This window comes from Coccinella septempunctata, chromosome 1 (genome assembly GCF_907165205.1).
Source record: "Coccinella septempunctata chromosome 1, icCocSept1.1, whole genome shotgun sequence".
Taxonomy (NCBI): Eukaryota; Metazoa; Arthropoda; class Insecta; order Coleoptera; family Coccinellidae; genus Coccinella; species Coccinella septempunctata.
The window spans coordinates 34359292-34380193 of NC_058189.1; the positions used below are offsets into that span (position 1 = coordinate 34359292).

The 20902-nt window shown below is 35.0% G+C and overlaps 3 protein-coding genes across 3 annotated transcripts in view; 2 read left to right on the top strand and 1 right to left on the bottom strand.

Moving 5' to 3' along the window:
* The window catches only part of LOC123314898, a 36640-nt gene extending 25260 nt beyond the window's left edge, over window positions 1-11380 (top strand). The window contains exon 10 of the mRNA XM_044900323.1: window positions 10110-11380. Coding sequence (XP_044756258.1) covers window positions 10110-10278 — 169 coding nt within the window. The 3' untranslated portion in view covers window positions 10279-11380. The remainder of the gene's footprint in view (window positions 1-10109) is intronic.
* A 1190-nt stretch (window positions 11381-12570) lies between these two features.
* Window positions 12571-14241, bottom strand: LOC123320531 (transcription regulator complex subunit bur6). Its single transcript, XM_044907883.1, has 3 exons — window positions 14144-14241; window positions 14014-14086; window positions 12571-13424 (listed from the first exon to the last, which is right to left on the bottom strand). The coding sequence occupies exons 1-3, from the start codon at window positions 14183-14185 to the stop codon at window positions 12826-12828; spliced, it is 714 nt and encodes a 237-aa protein (XP_044763818.1). The 5' UTR covers window positions 14186-14241; the 3' UTR covers window positions 12571-12825.
* Window positions 14242-14272: 31 nt separating this feature from the next.
* LOC123320541 (THAP domain-containing protein 1-like) lies at window positions 14273-15624 on the top strand. Its single transcript, XM_044907893.1, has 3 exons — window positions 14273-14339; window positions 14860-14941; window positions 15019-15624. Exons 2-3 carry the CDS (start codon window positions 14907-14909, stop codon window positions 15293-15295), a joined length of 312 nt encoding a protein of 103 aa, XP_044763828.1. The 5' UTR covers window positions 14273-14339; window positions 14860-14906; the 3' UTR covers window positions 15296-15624.
* The last annotated feature ends 5278 nt before the right edge of the window (window positions 15625-20902 follow it).

Below are 20902 nucleotides of genomic sequence, written 5' to 3' on the forward strand. Positions count from 1 at the left end.
AAATTTCACATGAATAAACAAGTAACAGGGCAACTTGCGCGTATTTGTGGCTATTCATCTTAATACATTGATGTAATTATAATAATTAGGTATTTATTAGTACCTTAAGACTTTTACATTGTATAGGACAAGTCAAATGAAAAATAGAAAAATCCATATTAGGGAACTTATTCTCCGATGACATTTATCGAAAATCCTGTAGTAAACTGTTCGCACTAATTCACTCAAACATAAAATTCCCAAATGCCACCACTTTTTTGGGTCTCCCAATAGAAGGAAATTCTTTATCATACTCTTCATTCACAATCTTTCTGATTGTGGAAATATTCAGCTGAAATATAAGTCTTTTAGATTCAGATGAAACATTATATAAATTCTCTTACATTGAATATGTTCGCTATCGTCTGACGTATTGTGGATTTTAGAATATCAGGGTATAACTATTTGAATGAGCGGACCTGAATTCTAAATAGCACTTCCTGAAACCCTGTCTCTTTTTTCAATCACTTTCGGCATTTTCGAATTTTCGTAATAAAAATTGATATTAGTTGTGGCAACGGCGTTATGACATTAACGACATTTCATGAGTGCCAACCTAACTTCGTTCTAGTTACAAAAACTTGAGAAAATTATTTCATGGCCAACCGACTGCTAAAATAAATTTGAATGAAGTATAGTTATGTCTATGTTCAGATTTCCAATTGCGTGCATGCACTCTCTAATGGAGTCAGGTACTTGTTTATGGCTAGCTGCAATTCTCCAGTTTATAGTCGGCAGATTGAAGATACGGTTAGTATATTTAGGCCCGGTACTTTCACCTTCGAATAAATTTTATTCACTGTCGATAAGTATCCGTCAAATAATTTCCTATCTGACGGATACCTTATTTCGGTGCTTTCAGATGAAATTATTTGACGAATAACAATTCTATGAAAACACGGTATACTACTTTTCACTGATTGATGTAAAATAAGACACCGCATTGTAGAAATTGTCATAATTCCAACTAGAAAGCAAATATTTCGTGAAAATCATATAAAGAATAACCATATATCAAGAATCTAAAAAATTCAACCAATAATGACGTACCGACATTCGATCTATGACAAATAAACTCTTAAAGGCCCGGTACTTTCACGTGCGAATAAATAAATTTATTCGATAGATAAGTCTTATTCATAGAATAAGTAAAAATGCTGTCTTTTCAGTTCCAGATAGTGTTATTCATCGAATAAATCTGTCATTGAGACTTAATAATAAGAGTTTATTTGTCATAGATCGAATGTCGGTACGTCATTATTGCTTGAATTTTTTAGATTCTTGATGTATGGTTATTCTTTATGTGATTTTCACGAAATATTTGCTTTCTAGTTGGAATTATGACAATTTCTACAATGCGGTGTTATTTTACACTAATCTGTGAAAAGTTGTATACCGTGCTTTCATAGAATTGTTATTCGTCAAATAATAAGGTATCCTTCAGATAGGAAATTATTTGACACATACTTATTGACAGTTAAGATGTCTAAAAACATGGTATTTGCACTCGTCAATTTTTGAATGTAATGACATTAGACCAAATCGAAAATAAGAGATTCGTTTCGTGGCGGCGCCACCATGTTCTATCCTTGTTCTATGAAAGAAAATCTTATGATACTCTCTCGCTTTATTTTGTTCTGCGTTGATATCGATCACAGATTAAAGTCATTTCTGTGTTCCTGATCCATCAAAGAATCCAAAAAAAATGAACCGGAATATTTTCTCAGCTGTTAACGAATATTTGTGATTTACACTTTTCGTTGTAAAATCGAATCTGCAGATATTTCAAAACTATCGAAGGATTCGAAGTTCAACATACGAACTGTTTTTAAAACGCAAAATGATTTAAGATCTATATTAACAAAAACTAAACCTTTGAACGAAAAACAAAAATCAAAAAATTGTATTTACAACATACCCTGTATTTGTGGTAAAACTTATACAGGTGAAACGTCCAGACCTCTAGAAATAAGAAAACGCGAACATAAAAATAATATTAAAAATAGAGAAATTAATCGATCGCAAATCGCAGATCACATTTGTTCTAATACGGGAGACCACATGATGAATTGGGACAACACAAAAATTTTAATGACAGAACCAGACCATTATAAACGAAAAATTAAAGAGTCTACGTGTATTCTATTAGATCAGGATAATAATTTGGCAAATTGTTCGGTAGGAATAGATCATATTTGGATCAATTTATTAAAGAAGGAACTGTCATCCGGTAATTTCAAAATTAAATGAATCAGCGTTTCTATGCAGTCTCTGTTTCTGTGTGTTGACAATTAATGTCAGACAAAAAGCGACAATTCCAGAAGATTTTCAAAATTAGATTTTTTCGTCTGATGAAGGAGTCTGATATAGACTCCGAAACGTTACGAAGAATTATAGTTTCAACGTTATTTATTTTGAGTTCATTGTCAGGCAACAATTTTTTCTAGTTAATTTGCTCCTGACAAATTAGTGCAAGAATTCACGCAGGAGCAAATCGTTGATTTCATTTTTAATTGATTTTGTTTCAGAGATTGGGAGTGAAAGCCCTAAAAGGTTTGTGAAAAGATAATTCCTGTTTGACAAATTGTATTCGAGAGGAATATGATTTCAATAAAACACAGTTGAAAGTACCGGGCCTTAATTAAGTTTCAATGACAGATTTATTCGATGAATAACACTATCTGAAACTGAAAAGACTGCATTTTTACTTATCCTAAGAATAAGACTTATCTATCGAATAAATTTAGTTATTCGCACGTGAAAGTACCGGGTCTTAGAGAACAATATTCTCTCATTGTTAGATCGATGTTGAACAATTTCCCACGCCGCTTCGTAATTAGAGGCTGCAGTGTCCAAGTGTTGTATCAGCTTGTTTGCTTCTCCTCGTAGGAATGATTCTGTAGTTTCTGAGTGCAGCTCAATTCTTCTCTGGTATGGACTGATTCGAGGTATATGTCACGAAATGTGGGTCATTGCTCATAATTACCAGCAAATACCGGCACATAAATATTAGGCAGAGGTAAATTAACTTTATTTACCTGTCTTTGACGTAGTCCCTCTTGACTAAGCTGGTTCATCACACGCTGATACTCAGGCAAACCGCAAACCTGCTCAATCCAATTGAGATCTGGACTTCTTGCTGGCCATTCCACTCGAGAGACTTCAACCTCTTCAAGGTACTCCTGAACGATGCGCGCACGATGGGGTCTGTAGTCCGGGAGGCAGGGGCTTTTTTTTCAAGGAATTTCATCCCGGCTGAATTTAATACTGTAGGTTGTAGTCACATTGCAAATGACGAAACCGACCGTCAGCTTCAATACCATCGGTGGGTGCGGGCGTGGGAGGCGGCGGAACTTAGGAAAAAATGCAAAATTTCAAGTGATTTTATCCCGGCTGAAATTTTTTATATGTAATATTAATGTTAAATAGAAACAAAATAGTGAAGTCAGCCGATAGGCGGAGGGTGGAAAATACGTCAGTCGAGCGCGTGAACAGGGGAAAAAAATTGGGAAATCAAGTGATTTCATCCCGAATGAAAACACCTCCATATGATTCCTTACATATATCGAAATATAAAAATGACCGTCAGCTGCGTGTCTAGCGGGGGAAAGACCGTCAGTCAGATCATTGAAAATTCCGCGCGCCGTATAAATGCATGGACGCGCTCATACATTTTTGCTCTGACTGACGGTCTTTCCCCCTCTAGACATGCAGCTGACGGTCATTTTTATATTTCCATATATGTAAGAAATCATATGGAGTTACATGAACATCAGATTTCAAGTGACAGACATGGAAAACCATCTCTGCTTCTTCGTGACCTGGACACGTTAACAATGGATCCGATGATCGTTGAATTTTACCTTGTTCAACTTCATATTTGAAAACACCTCCATATGATTCCTTACATATATCGAAATATAAAAATGACCGTCAGCTGCATGTCAAGCGGGGGAAAGACCGTCAGTCAGAGCAAAAATGTATGAGCGCGTCCATGCATTTATACGGCGCGCGGAATTTTCAATGATCTGACTGACGGTCTTTCCCCCGCTAGACACGCAGCTGACGGTCATTTTTATATTTCGATATATGTAAGGAATCATATGGAGGTGTTTTCATTCGGGATTAAATCACTTGACTTTCAAATTTTTTTCCCTAGTTCACGTGCTCGACTGACGTATTTTACATCCTCCGCCGATCGGCTGACTTCACTATCATGTTTCTGATTAACATCAATATTACATATAGAAAATTTCAGCCCTGATAAAATCACTTGAAATTTTGCATTTTTTCCCAAGTTCCGCCGTCTCCCACGCCCGCACCCACCACATTTATTTTCAAAGAAGCGCTCGTTGAATTTTTAATGGACGATTGGTTAAATGATCACATGGCATCGTGGATTGGGAATAAAACAGTTTTCGTAAACTATATGGAATGCCACAAATATGAAGTTGAAGAAGGTAAAATTCAACGATCATCGGATCCATTGTTAACGTGTCCAGGTAACGAAGAAGCAGAGATGGTTTTCCATGTCTGTCACTTGAAATCTGATGTTCATGTAACAATGCGATGTTCTGATACAGATATATTGATCATTATGTTGGGAAATATGAATTTCATCGAGAAGAACGTCCAAATCTCGATGCATGTTGGACCGGCAATATTCAGACATTCATTGATGTCATCAAATTGTTTGCATCATCGGGTCCAAATTTGTGCTCTGTATTGCCAGGATTTCATGCCTTCAGTGGATATAATTTCAACTCAGCATTTTACCGTAAAGGCAAAAAAAAAACGTTTGAAATTCTCCGGAAGTTTCCAACGTACATCCAAGCAGTGAGTGACTTTTCACAAATTCCCAATTGTAACCTCGATCAATTGTTCACATACAGTAGAATCCGATTATTATGACGCCGGATATATTGACCAATCGCTTATGATGACGCAATTGCACTGTTAAGTTTGGTTTCATTCAAAACTCCTTTCAACAGGATTCGGATTTAATAACTTCGCTTATAATGACATGTCGCTTACAATGACATGATTTCAGATACAACAACGTTATTTGTAGAAAATTTCTCCGGTTATAGTGACATCTCGATCGTTTTCTCAAGCCACCCCACCCCTTTTCATGCGACGAGGTTTGATAGGATACGAGATATATCTGATTTTTTTTTTAAACGAAAAAGTTCTTCATATTTAGTTGTTTTTGTGAAAGAAGCTGATAATTTTAAATTTTTTCAATAAACGAAACATATAATTTGTCGTTTTTTCTCTCGAATTGAATCCATAAAATATATCATCAATTTTGCTTTTTGTGACTTCCGGTTATTATGACGTGTTTTTCATTTCCCCTCAATGTCATTATAAGCGGATTCTACTGTACTTGGAATGCTATTTTTGTAGAATATATGGATTTACAGAATTTGATGATATTAACACTGCTCATGTGTAAACATTCAATAGAGCATACGGCAGTTAAGATGATTGAAATCCACTTAACTTGGAAAAAAAAATTGACGGATTGTTATTCCCGCCCTCTAAGGCTGAACTGAACCAACATTGTTTTCGAACGGCATACATCGTCCACCTTTGGAGCCAAGCACATTTACCTGTACCTACCGATTTATTTGAATGTTGATTATGTTGATAACGAATTAATAAAAATATGAATGATTAATTGCATATGTGCAATAAGATCTATACTATCACTTGGACACAGAGAATCGTCTCGGGGTCACTTTAGAAAAAACAACATTCTGACAGTTTATGGTCTCTACATATAAGACTACTTCTATTTCTCCACAAGCACCAGTATTACTTTGAGGACTGTAAGAATGGTAATAACACAAGAAGAACTGAACCTTACTTTTATCCCATACACTCCTCAACTTTAAGGGAGAAAAATGTCCATTATGTAGCGATGAAATTATTCAATGGCTTACCAAGAAATTTGCAAGGCATCGATCAGTTTGACCTTTTTCGGAGAAGGATTCACAGCTACAGCTACATACTTCAGTGTTAACCTTATAACTTGGAAGAATTTAGAGAAAATTTAGAAAAAAAAAATTGCTCCTGAGATATATTTTTTTGTTGTTGATTTGACATGTTTCTATTTTATTTTGACATATCTGTGATAAGTAAATTAATTGTAGAAATGGAATAAATATACTATACTATAATTAAGTATGTTATATGATGTTGCTGCTTTACCTACAAGTATCATGGGTTAATCGTAACAAACCCATTTGATATTGATCGAAATCATAGTTTCAATAAATATAAATGTTAAAATATCCGTAGGCTTTATTAACTTATGAGAAAAAAGACATCAGTCAGACCATTGAAAATTCCGCGCGCCGTATAAATGCATGGACGCGCTCATACATTTTTGCTCTGACTGACGGTCTTTCCCCCGCTAGACATGCAGCTGACGGTCATTTTTATATTTCCATATATGTAAGAAATCATATGGAGTTACATGAACATCAGATTTCAAGTGACAGACATGGAAAACCATCTCTGCTTCTTCGTGACCTGGACACGTTAACAATGGATCCGATGATCGTTGAATTTTACCTTGTTCAACTTCATATTTGTGGCATTCCATATAGTTTACGAAAACTGTTTTATTCCCAATCTACGATGCCATGTGATCATTTAACCAATCGTCCATTAAAAATTCAACGAGTGCTTCTTTGAAAATAAGTGTGGTGGGTGCGGGCGTGGGAGATGGCGGAACTGCCAAATGCAAAATTCCAAGTGATTTTATCAGGGCTGAAATTTTCTATATGTAATATTGATATTAATCAGAAACATAGTCAGCCGATCGGCGGAGGGTGTAAAATACGTCAGTCGAGCACGTGAACTTGGGGAAAAAATTTGAGAGTCAAGTGATTTCATCCCGAATGAAAACACCTCCATATGATTTCTTACATATATGGAAATATAAAAATGACCGTCAGCTGCGTGTCTAGCGGGGGAAAGACCGTCAGTCAGAGCAAAAATGTATGAGCGCGCTCATGCATTTATACGGCGCGCGGAATTTTCAATGATCTGACTGACGGTCTTTCCCCCGCTAGACACGCAGCTGACGGTCATTTTTATATTTCGATATATGTAAGGAATCATATGGAGGTGTTTTCATTCGGGATGAAATAACTTGATTTTCAAATTTTTTTCCCCAGTTCACGCGCTCGACTGACGTATTTTCCACCCTCCGCCTATCGGCTGACTTCACTATTTTGTTTCTATTCAATATTAATATTACATATAAAAAATTTCAGCCGGGATAAAATCACTTGAAATTTTGCATTTTTTCCCAAGTTCCGCCGCCTCCCACGCGCGCACCCACCGCTACTTGACCAGCTGACGGTTGGTTTCGTCATTTGCAATGTGACTACAACCTAAAGTATTAAATTCAGCCGGGATGAAATTCCTTGAAAAAAAAGGCCCTGCCTCCCGGACTACTGGCATTATCGTCCATAAAAATGAAATTTTCACCAATGTATGGGGCAAATGGCACTACATGCTCTTCAAGAATGTTACTTATATACTTATCAGCATTCATAGCTCCATTATCAACGACCACTAGGTCTGTGCGAGCAGTCAAAGATATTCCACCCCATACCATAATCGATCCTCCCCCGAAACCAGTAGTATTCAGGAAATTGCACTGAGCATATCTTTCATGTGGACGTCTGTATACAAGGGAACGTCGATCACAATGGTAGAGGCAGAATCTAGACTCATCTGTGAAGAGAACTCTTTCCCAATCGGCCTCTTCCCAATGGATATGCTCTCTCGCAAAATCCAAACGCGCCCTTCGATGGGCTGGGGTAAGAGCTAGGCCTCTTGCCGCGACACGAGGCCTTAAATCATATTCTCTGAGGCGATTTCTTATTGTCTGAGTGCTAATTTGCACCTCATGAGTTTGCTCAAGCTGAATTCGAAGGAGGCGAGCGGTTGCAAACCGTTGTCTCAACGAAGAAACTCTCAAGTAACGTTCTTGAAGGGCAGTTTTTACCCGTGGTCTACCCTGTCCTGGTCTTCGGACATTCATATCTGTCTCCCTGAATCGCTGCAACATTCTGGACACACTTGTATGGGAAACTCCAAACCTTTCTGCAATTCTTGTGTATGTCCACCCTTCTTCTCGCAAAACTACCGCTTGGGCAAATTGCTTGTTTCGCGTTGCATAGCGATCGAGTGTAGAAAATCAAACGAAAGAAAAACTATTGATCACTAGAATTGATCGAAAACAACTGATTTTAGAATGGAGCCAATACATTCAAAATCTGATAATATCATCTTTTTTTATTCCTGCTGGGAAAAAACATCTGTATTGAAGAAAACCGTTGAAAGTGGATAACATATGCAGCATTATTCTGATAAAAATAATTATCATTGAGAACACCTTCAGTTGTAGAATAAATTTGAGATTTCCATAATGTGCGTTAATTTTTTTGCGCAGTGTATTTTCCGAAGAGATTCGACATTGTGATAACAGAAACTTTTACGTAGAACGGGCAACATAGCGTTGATTCAAAACCCAAAAATGTTTTGACGCATCATAACCCCACATTTTCGTACTATACAGAGTAAAATGTGTCAAATTTCCATGGCCAACCGACTGCTAAAATAAAAGTGAATGGAGTGTAGCTGACCACACTCATTAGATTATTGCTCAAATACTCGCTTATGCGTCGAAAAAATGATTTTCCCGTTATTACCTACCGACCATATACATATGTTTGTTCAGTTTATGAAATACCCTGTAGGTAGAGGGTGGGCAAAATTCGATTGGATTGTCTCTGTCTCTCTGTCACCGTGATAGCTAGGGAAAAATGGATGGCACGTTTCCGACCTCGATTTTCAAAAGTTTGTTAATGGCCAAAACCGCATTCCTCTATCTTCTTTTGTTTTCAAGTTATATAAGTGAAAACTCTTTTTTTCGGCTAGTGCCTTTATTTCGTAAAATATCAGTGATCTCGAAAAACCAATGTTACATTCTACAGACACTTTTTCATGTAGAATGCAGTGGCGTAATCAAAGATTTTTTTTTCAGTCCGCCACTCCAGTGATATAGTGCTAACTTTCATTTTTTTAAATATTAATTCTATGTTATTTTTACATTTTCCAGTCCCATATTTTTTTCTGATTCAGAATATATAAAACGTATCTCTAATTGTTGTTCCAATAGAAAAACCTAAAAACTAGTTTGGTCAAGTTGGCAGGTCATTTCCAGGAACTTTATGCTCTTATGTTGTTGTATGTGTCAGGTTATGAGAGATCACTTTCATTCCGGATATTGGAAAAGTTGCTCGTACTTACGAGAATTTCCATGAATTTCATATTTACCAATTAACCTCTACTAATAGTGAAACAGCTTTATTTGTGAAGGTGTTTGAAAAGGCTGTGGTACTGATATTCAGATTATCAACAAGCTGAAAAGGTTTTGGAACATATTCAGTTGAATCCAGGTTTATAAAATTTCCTGAAAGCGATTCATTCCATATTGGAAAATTTTTCATCCTTCCAAATATCCGGAATGAAAGTGATCTTCAGTCTCTCATATTAGTAATAATAATGAAGTTTATTCTTATGCTATTGAAACTTGCAAGTACGAGAAAAAAGTTAGCCCAGCACTTTCGTTTTTCTCTGTCTAAAATTGTTCCATATAGTTGTCCTACATTTTTGCTCACTTGTTCTGTTCAGTTTTTCAGGAAAAACTGCCTTCAAATGGTGGAAATTAGATAAACCAGTAGATTGTTTGAAAATCATTATACATGGCAATAGGCTCGAGATTCGGAACGTTGAGGGTCGCACCCCCCCCCCCCCCTTCCGAAAACAAAACTTAGTGTAACTTTCGTAAAAATTTGGACGGCATAAATATGTATAGCGCAATCTATTTCAGGCCTTAAAACCCAAATTTTCGAAAAATGCTAGGTTGGCCCATATTATATATTTTATGAAATATCTTGAGAATATTTGTCACTCCTATTTAGGAATGAAAACGCATTATGCCCAAATACTATTGATTCTTTTAATAATTCTAACTTCTTTTTCAGAACGTACAAGTGTTCCAGTTGTTGGGAGTCCTTTGCCAATAAATCACATCTTTACTTCCACAAGAAGAACCAGTGTGAAGGATCTAAATATCCTTGTCCTTTCTGCAAAAAAAGATTCGGTACAGAAGCTGCATACAGCTCACATATATTTTATAGTCATCCAGAATAACAATCTCAAACTTTCATTATATTCCAATTGATAATTTAAATAATGTTAGTGACGTGAAAGAACAAAAAGAAACTTATGGATGTGTAAATTTTCATCATATATGCTTCGATGAATGTGACTATGACCTTTGAATCAAACTTTTTTTAATTTGATATTATTTTACAATTTACACACATTTTTTTCATCATATATGATTAAATATGCTAACCTATATTGATTGAGCAAGTCCTAGTCATTTTCGAAATAATTACTATTTTAATTCACCGAATATTCTTTCATTTTTGGGACACTTAGCTGATATTTAGTGTTTTAACACTGCTTTTGTATAGATATTGAATTATAGTAATTGTAACTGATAGGATAGATATGATTCTACTCATTCGGAATTTCATCTCATCAAATGAAAATTCGTGATACTGATTCTGAAAAACAATACAGTTTTTGTATAATAATAGTTTTGCAGTACTTGAGGTTAATTCTTCATCCAAGTATGGATTAAACTTGAATAAAATTTTTTTTTTCGATAATCATAAATACTTGTGAAGTATGAATGTATTAGTTTGAGATAGAATTTCATATCAGGAATACTTTTTTTTTAAATAACAAAATTATCAATAAACGTTAAGTTTTATTGGAAAATATATGAAACAGGTTGAAGGATATATTGCTAAAAAAACTTGCATTGCTTTTTTTGTCATTTCTTACTGATGTAAATTTTATTGTCCAGCCTTAGTAGTATAACCTTTATTTATTTATCTGTTTGTGATTTAACTTAATTTTCTCCTAGGGTCATATGGTTGTTGAACTGATGATCTGATTAATTCAGTTTTTTGTAAATATTAATGTTGTATATAGTCCTTTATAAAATCTGCAGATTTATTTTTCATCTGACAGATTTTTCTGGTATAAAAGAATGTATAGAAGATCATTTCTGGTACATTTTGGTGATCATAAACTCCACGAAATTGAACTGAATAATTTATTGATCGTGTATTTTTCGTTAGAGAAAGATATAAGTTTTTATCTTTTTTTTTACTCAGAAAATATGTATATAAGAATGTCGTACATTCAGAATATAATAAAATAATCATCAAGAATAATACCTTATTTCGTTTTATTTGTTAAAATAAAAATAAAAGATTTTCCACTTTGTGGTTAAAATAAAAACGTCTATCAACCATCAGACGTCCAGTTTTTTCCAACTTTTGAATATTAATGACAGATTCAATAACGAACTTTCGACTAATTTAAAGGGTTGATAATAAAACCTGAAAAATCCACTGTTGTGTTAATCGTGGTCTTTCAGCAATTTGTATTTATTTTCAAACCCTCTTCGGTTGTAACCTTGTTATTTTTTACTACAATGGTTCACTCAGGTTTAACATTAATGCGATGAGTAGTATGAATCAATGGAGTGTAGAAAGAGGAAGTTTATCGAAATGGTATTACATTTCAGTTTATTGAAGAAATCGTCCTCTTCGAAAAAAAAATTGCCATGCAGTCACATTCTATATAAAAGCGTGATTGGGAGAAATGCTTTGCTTATCAAGTATCCCTTTCAATAGGCAATACTCCTTCTGACGAAAATGTATTTTTTATGAAATATCTTTGAAACGTCACATTTTGAAATAACCATTCCCAAAAAAAAAATATTTCGAAAATTTAAAAATGAAAATGGGTATTTAAAATTTAAAGCGTTTCGTTTCTATTGCACAAGTTTGCAACATCGACTGAAATATGCGTTGATAATAAAGGACAACAAATGCACTATCTTGATGAGATAGACAAAGATGGCTCTCTATGAAGTCTGCGACGAACGAGGAAGGTCGTAAAATTTTATGGGATTTTTATGGCCGGTTGCTGTTGAGGCTCGCCAGTGAGTAAGAGCCTTATGATGTCTGTAAATCAACAGCTGTTATTTTATAAAAAAGCCATTCTTCTTTTTATTTTCTAGTAGGCGCCGTTGCCATTTTTAGCAAATCGTAAACTAGAAACGAAGCGATTCAAATTTTGAAACTTCATATTTGAAGAATGAAAAGAAGTGGCGTTTTTTGTTTAAATGTAAATTTCACAAGGGATCCCTCTGATTTCCGCCACAGCCGCCTATAACCTTTAAAGACGCTTGTGTCAGAGTTGTCTCTACAAATGTAACCTGTTTCCTGTTGTTGCCTCTAGGCTGTGTTCCTGCCAGTGATAACGTTTCATTCCGAAATCATTATATGAACCAATTTATTTGCTGCTTCAACAATTCGTTTAAATGAAAACATACAGAGTTCAAAAATAATCATTGAGTACTTAAATAAATAATAATTTATTGTTAACAAATCAGTTGGAATCTTATGATAGTTGGAAAAACTTTGTGAAGTATGTATATCCCATGTAATAGAACTACACAAAAGTCTAAGGATATCTGATATTATACAATGGAATACTGTAAATAAATTACATTGAACCTAATGAATTACTCCTAAAAAAATTATTAACATTCATTAATAATACAATTCATTGAAATGTAACACATTAAGTTGCTCACTCGTCTTGTTATATTTAATTGTCATAATCTTCATCAATGACCAGAACATCATTCTTACTATGAGATAATATGGGGATGAGAGGTGGTACGTCCTCAGAAACCAATTTGAGAATTTTAGCAGGTTTCTCATCATCACTTGAAATATCATCAGATTTCGTATCATCTTCAGCAGATTGTGTGCTATTTGAATTTTCCTCTCTGGAAATATTATTGCTATCCCTTGAATTTGATTGTGTTATTGATTTTCTTCTAGTTACAGTACTTGAACTGGTAGCGGCACTATCATGTGGCATACAAGGCCCATACCTTATCACAGTATTTGATTTTTTATTTTCATCAACTTGAGATATTTGTCTGGAATATGGCGCAATAGCACTAACACTTGTTGATTCGGGGTTCTCCAAGCTTGCATCGAAAAGTAAATTATTTTCATTATCCTCTTGTGCACTGGCATCAGGTATATTCTTGACTAGGTCTTTCAAGAAATCAAAACGACTTTCAGCAAGTATACACTGTTTCATATGAGATGGAGTTAATGTTTTAGCATTTCTTGAAAGTGTGATCTGTGTAGATTTCATCAATAAGGATTCAACAAAAAGTTCCAAAGTTCTAGGTAATCTGTATTAAGGAAAATAAATGAAGAAAGAAGTTATCAACTAAAATAATATTCTTGGGCTGGAATCTGCAGAAAAGTTCAATATATCGAGTTCACATCTAATATAAAATGGAATAAAAAAATCAAGACCTTCAATATTAATGAACAATTTTAAGTTCAGCATGTATACATTCAAGTGAAGAGAACGTTTTTTACTTTAAAGTTGCATCAATTCTACAGTTATGTCCAAATGGGGATATAATTACTTAAACCATGAGGGTCTAGACATGTGATAAAGATAAACACCAAATAATTTATACTTGCATTCACTGACAGGAGGTACTTTCACTGTTCTAAATCAAGTACAATATAACCTTCAATTGGTTCTTTCATCAACATATGTATATTCAACCGTACTACCATAAAATATGTGAATGAATTCTTAAATTATAATAAAAGATTTAGTAAATATGCTTCAACGATAACCTAACCTGGGGAATAAGAAGTACCGGATCTGTTATCACTTGTAACATTAAGTTTACAGCAATGTCGTTATTTTAATAGAATTAATTGGATTACTAATTACAATACGAATGTAAAAGGATATAGATTATAATTGGTACAGCTTGTGCTACTTTTCCAACCTCTTCATCTGTTTGCATTATTTTTTTTATTCTTCCCTAAAATTAAAAATTTAAATCAATTATTACGAAAAACAAATAATTCTGAATAATTACCGCAGGAAATCTAGCATTGTATTTCCTTTTCTTCGAAGGCATCTTGCAACTTCAAAAACTATTTGTCCAAACAAAATCTTTCTGAGGTTAGGGCTAACCCACTACCATTGAACTAAAGAAAGAAATGGAAGGGACCCGCAGTTCAGCAAATCGGCCGAAAGTGTGTCCAAAAGTGTGGGAGAGAGAAAGACTATTGGTGGGTATCCCTTCTCTCTCTTTTAGATGTTTTGTTTACATCAATCAGCTGACGGTTTTGTTAATTATTCAGTTTAAATTAGTTTTTGGGATGATTTCGGTTGTGTTCAATTGGAAAGAGATCTAAAAGTGTTCAGAATGCTAAAACTCACGATTAATATTCGCTTGAAACTTGAAAAAACTCAAATAAATCGGGGAATCTCCGAATCCCACTCGAAAACCTTTAAGTATCTGGATTTTCGGTTTCTGAGAAATATGGATCTAGTGAAGGGACAGATTACCTTTACCTGGCCACCCGAGGGAATTAAAAGGGTTGAAACTGTCTGAAAAGACCTCTTTCGATATTAACTGGACAGTTAAAAAAAGATCAAAGTAAGTAATCTTCAGAATTGAAGTTGTTTGTGAATTTGTGGTATAAAGTTTTAGGGAAAGTATTTTATAGGTTTTTGTGTTTCTCAAATCATTGTTGTCCCCATCAATATCAGTACTGTTTGCAGTCACGCAAAATTGGTAAATTTCAGACTCTTGTTACAACGATAGTTGTAACAAGTTGCTAAAGGATGCTCCAATGAGCCGAACAAAAATGAGCCAGAGTTTCCACAGGTAGGTCTATTTTAAATATTTTCATTATGAGATCCCTTTTTGCGACTTCTAAAGCATTATATGTTACTTTATTTTAGGTTTCCTTTTAAACTCCCAGATATTTTGGAACTTTGGATTACTGCTGTAGGAAGGGAAAATTGGTATCCCTCAAAGTATAGTAGAATATGTGAAGATTACCTTCATAATCCAAGTTATACAAGAAAAATATTGAAACTTGATGCTGTACCAAGTGTATTCAATAATATCCCAAGACATTCAAGGATCATGGAATACTTACAGTTTCATCACTCTTCATATACAACTCACTGTGTTATGTGCATCAGAACTGGAAGAACTTTCCGACCAATTCTATAAATCATCCATATGAAACAAGAAATAAAGACTCCTTGCAGATTCCAGTGCACCATCTGAAGCGCATACACCAGGGCATGGAATTCTGCGGCCCCAAACTATATAATAAATTTCCTTCTGAGTTTCATGACAAGTCCTAGATGAACTTTAGGAGAGAAGTGAAAAGGTTGCTTTTAAATGAAACTATATATTCTATAGAAGTTCTTATCGAGAAAGAATATGTGATGAGATTTGTTTTTTATTTTTATTGTGTTTGTATGCATGTTGTTACCACTGTGATATTTTATATTTGTTTATTACTGTCGGTACCATTTGTAATATTAATTGCAAACGAAGATCCCTCTAACCTAATCTAATCCGATGAGAAGCAGAGCACATGTAAGTTTTCGAGTGAATTTAAATTATTTGAAATCAATAATTTTCTTTTTCATTGTAGACTATTAATGAAGATATATGTAAACTATTTTATATATTGTATATAATAAAAGTATAGAAAGAATTGACACTTGTTTTTTTTTGGACAACGCTCCTTAATTAACTTAAAATTCAGTATAGTATAAGGAAAATATGTATGTTCAACATGTAGATTAAAACCTTGATGAATTTCACATGATTACATTCTTTCATAATATACTAATCTAGTTAAAATGAACAAATTTCTGTTCTTTTCATACAAAAAAAGACTTATTAAATTCCGTCTACACTGCTCTGAAAAATATGATCAACGTCGCAAAATTAACTCAGAAAACGTCTTGAATTGATGAAAAATATGATTCCAATCATCACAGTTCGAGAAACGGGTCCAAAATTTCAGATATCCCCATCTCATTGTTGCAGGTATTTGGCAAAAAAATTATTAAATACCTTCTACACTACTATAAAAAATATAATTCACATCGCATATAGGTTATCTATGATCGCATAATCAACTCAGAAAACGTCCCGATTTGATAAAAAATACGATTCAAATCAGAAAAACGAAACGTCAAAAATTTAAATTCAAACTTTAATAGGTTATCTCCCCTTGCGCAAGAACAGAGAGAGAAAGATATACATCCAATTGTCTATTTCAGTCGGCCTCACTTTTGCTGACCCGAGAGTCCCTTCCATTTCTTTCTTTAGTTCAATGCCCACTACCATAGACTTATAATACATTATTTATAAGTCTATGCCCACTACTCTGTAATCTGTGGGCTAACCATAGAGAAAGGGTCTTGTCTCTAAGGCTAACCAGAGACAAGACTCTTTCCCTTTCTCTATGGGGCTAACTGAGCATAGTTAAACCAAAGAGGAACAAGAATCTTATATTAGTGTTCTGTGCTTTGCAGTCTCTGCTCAGTGGCGTAGCGAGGGGGGAGCAAGGGGGGACATCATGCCCCGGGCGCTACTCACAAAGGGCATAGATATAGAAGGGGGGAGATTGAGCTTCTATATCCCTTCTATATCTCTGACAAAGGGCCGCCAAATGGTTCGCAATACAAAAAAATTGCTGGATAATTTTAAATTTGATTTTTGGAAAATATATTTCAAATCAGTGTTATGAAATAGGTGTTAATTCGTAAATAATAAGGTAAACAGGAACAATGATGGTCTAAACTCTAAATCAAACTATAATAATATATTCACAATAAAAATCGTTTAGTGTTCTGTGATAAAAACTGGCAGGGCTGACTCGACCTGTGTGTTTGGTCCGTATATACCATAGAGAAAGGGTCTCTTGTCCACAGATTACAGAGTGTCTCTTGTCTCTGGTATATACACATTTGGTAACCACAGATTACAGAGTAATAATCTGATTACAGAGAATCTGTAATCTGTGCCAGAGCGGTGACAGATATTGAACCGAATTGTCAGGAATTCGACATATACGGACCGCCCCAAAGATTATAGAGAGACTCTAGTCGTATTCGGGTTCGGCTTTTGGACGGTCCGAGAATTGTTCTAGGACTGCGCAAAACTGTTGCGCCCTAGTATAAAATCCTCTGCGCAGTTCTAGAACCATCCTCGGACCGTCCAAAAGCCGAACCCGAATACAGCTTCTATAATATTTGGACCGCCCATTTTAGTACGAGATCCCGCTGCAGAATCACTACGTTCATTACGTACAGAGATACATTTTTTCATACGTTTACTGCTAGGAGAATACAATGATAACACCGCAGAATGTCAAAAGTGACCGCAAGTAATTTTAATTAAATTAATGTTAATTAATATTCCAAGAAAAATTTCGTTCACTCCGTTTTGAAATAAAATATCATCCACATCATAGCAATGCATGTAAAGAATACTAAAATCCGTAGCTGCTGTTAAGTAATAATAACAAGTAGCAATAAGTAGAGTAGGAATAAACAAAAATTATAAACAGTATGATATGTCTTCTCGATGATTACTTGTTTTGAAATAAAGCTAGATGTCTTGATTTCCGCCTGGTATATATATTTCTACGCATTGTTCTAATTCGATGTTTTTAGCAGCATCTTTCTCAATGGCTAGTATAACAAAATGTGACAAACGTTCTTGAAGCGTAGAATTTCTCAAATAATTTTTGATCCGCTTCAAGACACTGAAATATCGTTCTGCAGTGGCACAGGGATAGTCAAAAACAGTCGTTGAAGCTTGAACAAATTAGGGAATACATAGTAGATACATATACTGGTTGTGGGCATTTTCCATATATCTATTATATTATATAATAGATTAATATTGTATATTAGATATATGGCATTTTCTGACTTGAATTGTGAAACCAAATTTGGCACAAGATGACGATCAATTTGGTTTGAAGCATTATGCTTTCTTGAAAATAAATCGATTTCGGATGCTAAAGTATCATTTTCCAAACCAAACGTGGAACTCACAGCGGAACACTTCTTTGATGCGGTCGTTACAAACTGCCTTATTTTTCATCGAAGCCTTCAGCAGTAGTTCCATGTTGCAAAGTAGAGGTAACTGATTTTTCTCAAATCGTAATTTGATGTTCTCCCTGACCTGAGTGTATCTATCAGAGAGTAATAAAATGCTTTTAAAAAGTAGGTCTGAGGTGAATTGAATTCAGGATGAACATCTCCTCCTCCTCCTATTTTTTGTGGAAGTTTTCTTTTGCGTTGCACTGTTGGTCCTTTAAAGCAATGCCTTTCACAAAAATCGAGTGCTTCAGTAAAAAACTTTTGAAAATCTTCTTCATTTCTCAAACCACTTAAGGACATAACTACGCTATCGGCCACCTGGACTACCTCATGAATGGAGATATCATGATTCTGTATATATCTTGAAAGAATGTTAGTTTTTTCAAAAAAGTGCTTCACAGCGTTCAATACAAAAATGAACTCAAGCTTGGTAATACAAGTGATCAATCCGTGAGCATCTCCACCAGTCCTAGTGTCAGTAGCTTCAATATTTTCTAGAGTGTTCAGTATACCTACTAAGTGTTGTTGAACAACTCGCAAACTCGTTAGATATAAATGTTTTATCATAACAACCTGTTGAACCGAACGAACGACATGGGAAGCAAAAAGCTTTATCAGCAGCAATTGTAATCTGTATAACACTTTTTTCTAAACTGTCTTCCCTTTGTTTCTGGGTATTTATCCAGAGAAGGTTGAAAAGGACCTTTTTTAAAAAACTATGATGTTGCTTGTCTACCATGAATTGGATCTCTAGGTTCGAATTTAGGTTGATGAGGACTCTTAGACGTAGTAGGCGTGCATACGGGCAATACATTCTCACTGAACCCATTGGCACTAGGTTCAGGTCCAACTATTTCCAATTTCCACTGGTGATTCTGTCACTGACGAGATTTTGTGTGGTTGATCTATGGCTGGAGTAACCTCCACTGATAACTCATTCAATTCACTATAGGTCCTTTCGTTTGCATAAGAAGTGTAGCACTTTTCTACACTCGATTTTCGTATTCGTTTGCTGATTGAATTTACACCAGTGTAGAGGAGGTGTAGTTTATTTACATCTCCTTTTGACTATGTGTAGATAAACTACACTTCCTCTACACTGGTGTAAATCAAATCGAGTGTAGAAAAGTGCTACACTTTTTATGCAAACGAAAGGACCTTATTTGAATCCGGAACAACAGCAATATTTATAGGTGTATGGGACTGTAATCCTTCTTGGGATTTCTGCTTCTTGACGAAGAAATCGAATAAAGTTTTTCCTGAAGAACGCTTCACTTTGAACGTTCGATTTGACCTAAAATACGCGCGCAGAGAGGTTATATTTACGATGAAGCAATGCGCATGACATTGAGTTCAGATATGATCGCGAACTGTCGTATGATCCGTCTGTTCCGATATTCCTGAACAGTACTGTCAGTATTTCAGAGACGATGCCTATTGACCCAGTCGTTCGAGTTCTATTGTTATTCGATTGCGGGTCAGTAAAACCAGCAATATCGGAACAGGCCCGATGTCGGTTTGCGAAAACGGGGCCTCCCTCGCCACGTCTTGAGGGCCACTTCTAGTTCTGTAAGAATTGTGTAAAGCAGTTTTAAAAGTGTACAAAATTATATAAATTCATTTCATATTCCCCAGAAAGTGAGGGGACAACCGCCCACCCTGGCCCCCCCTAATCGCCACCAATGGTTAGGTCTGCCATCTGTTAAACATTGAACTAAAGAAAGTTCAATGCTGTTAAAATAGCGAGATGTCCGAAATAAAGTGAAAGAGATGGCGCGCAACGCCACTTGCTAGATGAGGATGGTGGATGCCACGGATACTCAAACTTGAGTATGGATGCCAGCCGTGTGAGTATTAAAAGCCATTGCGCATACGTCGATAGATGGAGTTCTTAGCCGGCGACTCAAACAATAGTAGGAACGAATTAACATTTACAAAATTATAATTACGTAATGAATATTATAAAAAAAACTTGAAGTATTAAGAGATTTATTTTATAATAAAAAATAGTTTATTCATCAAGTACAAATGTAATTAAATCTCAAGAATTTTTTTTCGTGTTTCTTCAGTCTCTTAGATCAAGTAATATTTTATATTAGTGTATTACATTTTCTAGTTCAAGTCCGATTCCTCGCTGTTTTCAAAATCGCATTTGTCACTATGGACGTCGCAATCAGAGTTTTCTTCAACATCTGAAAATGTGTTAACTCAATTACATAATATATTTTCAACTTGTATCGGAGTTGAACTTGTTTGTTGTACCATGTTGGTTTCAGGGCAGCATCCAGAAGAAGCCAACCATTTATTCTCCGCACTAAACTTCAAACAGTGGTACTTAGTAGCATTGAGCAACATCGAATTGCCGAAAATCGTCCGTAACACCTTTTGTTTTAATGACATCCAACACGATAAAATGTGGGTTGAAACCTTAGAATATAGAATATTCTATGTTCTAAGGTTGAAACAAACCCTTTTTTTAATGAATTTTTCTTTATTCTCTTTTGCCGCATACATCTTGTTGAACATGATAAATCGTCCAGTGTCTTTGGAATGAACTTTGGTGAGACTTATCATCTTTTAAAAAAATTCTTATGTTTCAATTTTAATTTATTTGGACCTTATTCTTATTAGAATCTATTATATGCATTGCGCCCGAAATCCCAATATTCTTCTAGCGCCCGACGAAGGGTTAATAGTGTTAATA

What these genes read in the sequence shown, in the direction of transcription:
- LOC123320541 (XM_044907893.1), top strand. Translation starts at nt 14,907, where the DNA reads ATGAGCCGAACAAAAATGAGCCAGAGTTTCCACAG. An exon ending in ATGAGCCAGAGTTTCCACAG is followed by an intron (nt 14,942 to 15,018) that starts GTAGGTCTATTT and finishes ACTTTATTTTAG; the next exon opens with GTTTCCTTTTAAACTCCCAG.
- LOC123320531 (XM_044907883.1), bottom strand. Translation starts at nt 14,185, where the DNA reads ATGCCTTCGAAGAAAAGGAAATACAATGCTAGATTTCCTGCG. An exon ending in ACAATGCTAGATTTCCTGCG is followed by an intron (nt 14,087 to 14,143) that starts GTAATTATTCAG and finishes TTTTAATTTTAG; the next exon opens with GGAAGAATAAAAAAAATAAT. An exon ending in AGCTGTACCAATTATAATCT is followed by an intron (nt 13,425 to 14,013) that starts ATATCCTTTTAC and finishes AATACAGATTAC; the next exon opens with CTAGAACTTTGGAACTTTTT.